Below are 5,937 nucleotides of genomic sequence, written 5' to 3' on the forward strand. Positions count from 1 at the left end.
GATAAGGGCGATCCGAAATACTTGGGGGGCCTTTTCTGCGGGCCTCGTTTCCCCGCCGCAGATTTCGGGGCGCAGCACTAGAGGGCCCAGATTCCGTTCGCGGAGACGCCCGCCCCTGCCCGCCCGCTCCCCTCAGGTCGCCCCCTGCGCGCCCGGAGGCGCGCGCGAATTCCCCGAGCCCCGAAAAGCACCGGGACGACGGGAGCGGAGCCGCCAACAGGGCGGGGACAAGCGTAAAGGGGAGGCGAAGGCACGGCAGGGCGCGGCAGAGCAGGCGAGACAGCCAACCGGGGCGCGGCAACGGTCGGCGGCGGCGCTCCGTCGGCCAATGAGCGCCGCCGAGGGCCGCGCCGAGTGGGGGAGGTTCGGGGCGGAGGGAGTGTTGTAGCGAGCGGGCGCCGTCATGGCAGGCAGGACGGTTAGGTCGCCGGCCGCCTGGCGCGGTGGCGCCGCTCTCTTCGGAAAAGTCGCCCGCCAGGAGTTCTCCGCCAACGTTATCCGTGACGAGGAGCCGTTGCGGACGAGGAGGTAGCCGCGGCTTTGCTCTGCGTTGTGCGATTCTTCCCCTTCCCTTCCTCCCTTCCCACCCCTCCCCCAGCCTAGCTCGCTCGCAGGCCCTCCGGAACGAGGGCCCGTTGCGGCGCCGGCGAGTGCGGCGGGGCGAGCGACGGGGCGGGCCGGGGCGGAGCGGGACGAGTGGACGGACGGAAGTGCCTTTCTGGCTGGTGACGCTCGCTTACTGCAGCGCTTCTGCTAGAACCCCGCGCTCCTTTGGTGCCACGGGGCTGCCGCGGCGCATACTGGCTTTGCCGGTGCCGTCTGGCTCGCCGGGCTTCCCAGCGCCACCGTGTGGTGTGTCCGCGTGTATCGAGGCGGGCCCAGAGCCACATCCTGCCTTGCCTTGCCTTGCCTTGCCTTGCCTTGCCTTGAATGCCTCCAGGGATGGGGCATCCACAACGTCTCTGGGCAACCTGTTCCAGTGCATCGTCACCCTCTGTGTGAAAAGCTTCCTCCTGATATCTCACCTAAATCTCCCCTGTCTTAGTTTAAAACCGTTCCCCTTGTCCTATCACAGTCAGCCCGTGTAAGCAATCGTTCCCCCTCCCGTTTATACGCTCCCTTCAAGTACTGGAAGGCCACAATGAGGTCTCCCCGGAGCCTTCTCTTCCCCAAGCTAAACAAGCCCAGTTCCCTCAGCAACTGTTTGCCGCTTGAGTATTTATGCAGGGTCTAAATAAGAGAGTGGCATAAGCACAAATGAGGGAGTCAGTCCCCTCAGCAACTGTTTGCCGCTTGAGTATTTATGCAGGGTCTAAATAAGAGAGTGGCATAAGCACAAATGGAGGTGCTTTTGGTTTGGTTTAAAATCGCTCTGTGCTCGTAGCAGCAGGAGCCTGTGAAAAGGTGTTTTGTGTTGAGTTGTTTGTCGCTTGGCCCAGGGCCATCATGACCTCCTATCGACATCTAATACTTTTCCATGAGTATATAGTCTGTGCTGCAGTGCAAACTATGCTCGTACATATCACCGTGACCTCCCTGCTCCTGCAGCCATTTCCCAACACCGGAGCCTGCTGCTGCCGGGGGAGGATGGGAAGGATGCCACCTGCGTGCGGTGCGGTGCGAGCAGGCGGACGAGCTGCTCAGCCTGGTGGTGGAGCTTAGGGAGGAGGTCGAGAGACTGAGGACCATCAGAGAGCGCGAGCGGGAGATCGACTGTTGGAGTGACTCTCTGCGAGAAAGACACAGAGATTGCACCCCCTAAACCGTAGCGGACCCTCTCCCTTGCCGTAGTCGAGCAGAGAGAGCCAACTTGAGAGGCAAGGAGGAACGGCAGCAGGTCCCAGCTCGGCAAGGCGGGCAACCCCCATCCCAACCTATCTCAGTTCCCTAGGTGCCTCTATGTAATAATATAGGATGTGCTGTGTGTTTGAGGCCTTGCCATCTTCCCCCAGCTTCCAATTCGAGGGTTGGCCAGGACTGCCGAGGGATAACTGCGGGAAAGCGGCTTGGCGAGCTCCCTCAGGACCCTCAGGCAGATCCCATGTGGCCCCACGGCCTTGTGACAGTCTCGGAGGAGTAGCAGGTCGCTAACCGCTTCCTCCTGAACTGTGCGGCGTTTATTCTGCTCCCCGGCCCCGTCTTGCCGCTCAGGGGGCTGCGTACCCTGAGGACAGCTGGTCTGACTGTCAAAGACAGAAGTAAAGGCAGCATTGAGAACTTCGGCCTATTCCTCCTCCTCCTCCTCCTCCTCGGTGGCGATGTTCCCCACCGCATCGAATAAGGAAAGGGGATTCTCCATGGCCCTCCCCTTGCTGTTAGTATCTTTGTAAAATCGTTGTTTTAATCGTCTCGAACAGTGGCGGCCACATGAAGATCTTGCTGGGCTTTTGCCTTTCTAATTTTCTCTCTGCATATCCTAGCAACATCCTCGTACTGTTCCCGAGTTACCTGTCCCTTCTTCCAAAGATGGCAAACTCCTGGGCTGCCCCGCCAATAGGCGGTCGCTTGACTGGAGGGATCGGCAGCCAAAAACCAAACGCGCCCAGCGCGTTTGCGGAGGAGCCGATAAGGGCGATCCGAAATACTTGGGGGGCCTTTTCTGCGGGCCTCGTTTCCCCGCCGCAGATTTCGGGGCGCAGCACTAGAGGGCGCAGATTCCGTTCGCGGAGACGCCCGCCCCTGCCCGCCCGCCCCTGCCCGCCCGCTCCCCTCAGGTCGCCCCCTGCGCGCCCGGAGGCGCGCGCGAATTCCCCGAGCCCCGAAAAGCACCGGGACGACGGGAGCGGAGCCGCCAACAGGGCGGGGACAAGCGTAAAGGGGAGGCGAAGGCACGGCAGGGCGCGGCAGAGCAGGCGAGACAGCCAACCGGGGCGCGGCAACGGTCGGCGGCGGCGCTCCGTCGGCCAATGAGCGCCGCCGAGGGTCGCGCCGAGTGGGGGAGGTTCGGGGCGGAGGGAGTGTTGTAGCGAGCGGGCGCCGTCATGGCCGGCAGGACGGTTAGGTCGCCGGCCGCCTGGCGCGGTGGCGCCGCTCTCTTCGGAAAAGTCGCCCGCCAGGAGTTCTCCGCCAACGTTATCCGTGACGAGGAGCCGTTGCGGACGAGGAGGTAGCCGCGGCTTTGCTCTGCGTTGTGCGATTCTTCCCCTTCCCTTCCTCCCTTCCCACCCCTCCCCCAGCCTAGCTCGCTCGCAGGCCCTCCGGAACGAGGGCCCGTTGCGGCGCCGGCGAGTGCGGCGGGGCGAGCGACGGGGCGGGCCGGGGCGGAGCGGGACGAGTGGACGGACGGAAGTGCCTTTCTGGCTGGTGACGCTCGCTTACTGCAGTGCTTCCGCTAGAACCCCGCGCTCCTTCGGTGCCACGGGGCTGCCGCGGCGCGTACTGGCTTGCCGGTGCCGTCTGGCTCGCCTGGCTTCCCAGCGCCACCGTGTGGTGTGTCCGCGTGTATCGAGGCGGGCCCAGAGCCACATCCCGCCTTGCCTTGCCTTGCCTTGCCTTGCCTTGCCTTGCCTTGCCTTGCCTTGCCTTGAATGCCTCCAGGGATGGGGCATCCACAACGTCTCTGGGCAACCTGTTCCAGTGCATCGTCACCCTCTGTGTGAAAAGCTTCCTCCTGATATCTCACCTAAATCTCCCCTGTCTTAGTTTAAAACCGTTCCCCCTTGTCCTATCACAGTCAACCCGTGTAAGCAATCGTTCCCCCTCCTGTTTATACGCTCCCTTCAAGTACTGGAAGGCCACAATGAGGTCTCCCCGGAGCCTTCTCTTCCCCAAGCTAAACAAGCCCAGTTCCCTTCACCTTTCCTCGCAGCAGAGGTGCTCCAGCCCTCCGATCATTTTAGTGGCCCTCCTCTGGACCCGTTCCAACCCCAGGCTCTTTGAAAATGCCTCGGTCCAAAGTAGGATAGGAAGGTGATATTTGTCTGTAACTGAGGGATGGTGAGCAACTGTTTGCCGCTTGAGTATTTATGCAGGGTCTAAATAAGAGAGTGGCATAAGCACAAATGGAGGTGCTTTTGGTTTGGTTTAAAATCGCTCTGTGCTCGTAGCAGCAGGAGCCTGTGAAAAGGTGTTTTGTGTATACAAGGGAGAGGGATTGGCCAATTCAAAGATCGCTGAGGAAAAATCACCATCTTGTCTCGCGTTTGGGGTACCCGATAATCTGCTTCTGTACGAGTTCGGTGGGGCGTAGCGATCTGCTTAAGCTGTTGCCTTTCTCCGAAGCCAATCCCGTTGTAACCATGTACTCTTCCTCCACTGCCTTGCTTTCCACCAAGCTCCTACGCTTTTTCCTAGCCGCTCCCGAGAAGGCCGTTGCCAGGTCATCCGAAGCGGAAGGTTCTGGTGGACCGGTAAGTACCGTGGAGGCTTTCCGTACACTAAACGGTACCTGTAAGCGGTAGGTAATTTAGTAGGCTCTGTCCTGTCGTCCTTTTTCCTCCTGATGCTGCAAAGAGGCACAGTAGGCTACTTGGGGTTTCCCGGCGCCGTAATCTTTTGCCTCTAGCTTGTTAACGGAGCTGAGCGTTTTGACTGGGGGTAGCGGTAGAAAGCGATGCTCGTTTCTGGATACGTACTTGTAGTGCAAAATGCAGTGCTGTTCTGAAGTACGGCCCGATGCCTGTTTGCACGGTTTCTGGACGGCGGTACATGCTGTAATACGGAGAAGAGGGCTTGGGGTTTTAAGCAGGTCGGAGGTGAGGAAAGGGAAAGCTGGCTGAGGGGTGCTGGTTGTTTCACTGTCAGCTATAGAAGTCAAGGTGGATGGCTTTTGCGCGGGCTCACAAAGCGTACATCGAGTTTTTCTGTTCTGCCAGAAAGACTTAACGTCGCCCGAAGATGTAATGGGGGGGCCGGAACCCTGAGACAAATCTGGCTTCTGTGCCTGATTTGTAGTCTTCCGCTACTGTCTAGCTCAGAGTGGGGAGTGGGGGGCGTGGGAAGTGGGTGATAAAAAAAAAAAAAAAAACAAAGAGAAAAAAAGAAAAAGAAAAGAGATGGTAAGTCCCCTAGCTTCCCCTCCCCCCATTACGCGTAGTCGGCCTTTGCAGCTTGGCTTGGAACGTGTCCGTTGCAGACAGGCAGTAATTTGAAGAGCAGCGTTAGAACTGCGAAGAACTAGCTAACCGCATTCTGTGGACGGTTCTCTGCTCGCCTTCCTTTGCGTCCTGCCCTCTCTGCTCTTCTTTGCGTTGCGGCATGCTACTTTCCGTAACGCTATTTCCTTCTCCAGCTTCTTGGGCGTTTGATGATTGCTGACGACAAGTGTGCTGCTAACCTGGGCCTGACCAATGGATTCCGGATGGCTGTGAGATACTCACCCTCAGGCCCTTCAGACTACCGCGCGCGTCTCTGTATTCTGGGCGACCGTCAGTTGGGCCAGCCTCCCGGCTAAGATGTTTGCACCGCCGGAGTTGCTGCGAGCGTACGGATGGCCACCGAATAGATTTCACAGGTTGCCCGTCAGTCTAGCCACCGTTGATGTATAATTGTTTTTGGTGGGTGTCTATGGAGGGTAATAGAAAGCTCTGAGCAGCATTTGCACAATAAAGATGGAGCATGGGGATATCATCTCTGTCTCGAGGTCCTTACTGATGGACATGGTTCTGCAAGTTAAAACGAGGGGGTCTCCGTCTCCCAAAGATAATCATAGCATCATAGAATCAGCAAGGATGGTGTCCGTCTCCCAAAGATAATCATAGCATCATAGAATCACCAAGACCCACAGGATCACCCAGGATCACCCAGCCCAACCATCCACCCATCACCACTAGTTGTCACTAAACCATGTCCCTGAAAGCAACGTCCAAATAGTCCTTGAACACCTCCAGGGTCGGTGACTCCACCACCTCCCTGGGCAGCCTATTCCAGTGCCTGACCACTCTTTCAGAGAAGCAGTATTTCCTAACGTCCAGCCTGAACCTCCCCTGGCGCAGCTTG

At 58.7% G+C, this 5,937-nt stretch overlaps 1 protein-coding gene across 1 annotated transcript; it reads left to right on the forward strand.

Annotated features, from left to right (window-relative positions):
* Nucleotides 1-403: 403 nt before the first annotated feature.
* On the forward strand, nt 404-5,568 carry LOC136059671 (histidine triad nucleotide-binding protein 1-like). Its single transcript, XM_065753780.1, is given in 5 exon segments — nt 404-528; nt 1,502-1,528; nt 4,271-4,349; nt 5,231-5,356; nt 5,359-5,568. Coding segments are annotated over 5 exon segments (468 nt in total). The 3' UTR covers nt 5,470-5,568.
* The last annotated feature ends 369 nt before the right edge of the window (nt 5,569-5,937 follow it).

Source organism: Cyrtonyx montezumae, unplaced genomic scaffold, assembly GCF_038088225.1.
Source record: "Cyrtonyx montezumae isolate F1298 unplaced genomic scaffold, pur_monq_1.0 scaffold_81, whole genome shotgun sequence".
Classification (NCBI taxonomy): domain Eukaryota; kingdom Metazoa; phylum Chordata; class Aves; order Galliformes; family Odontophoridae; genus Cyrtonyx; species Cyrtonyx montezumae.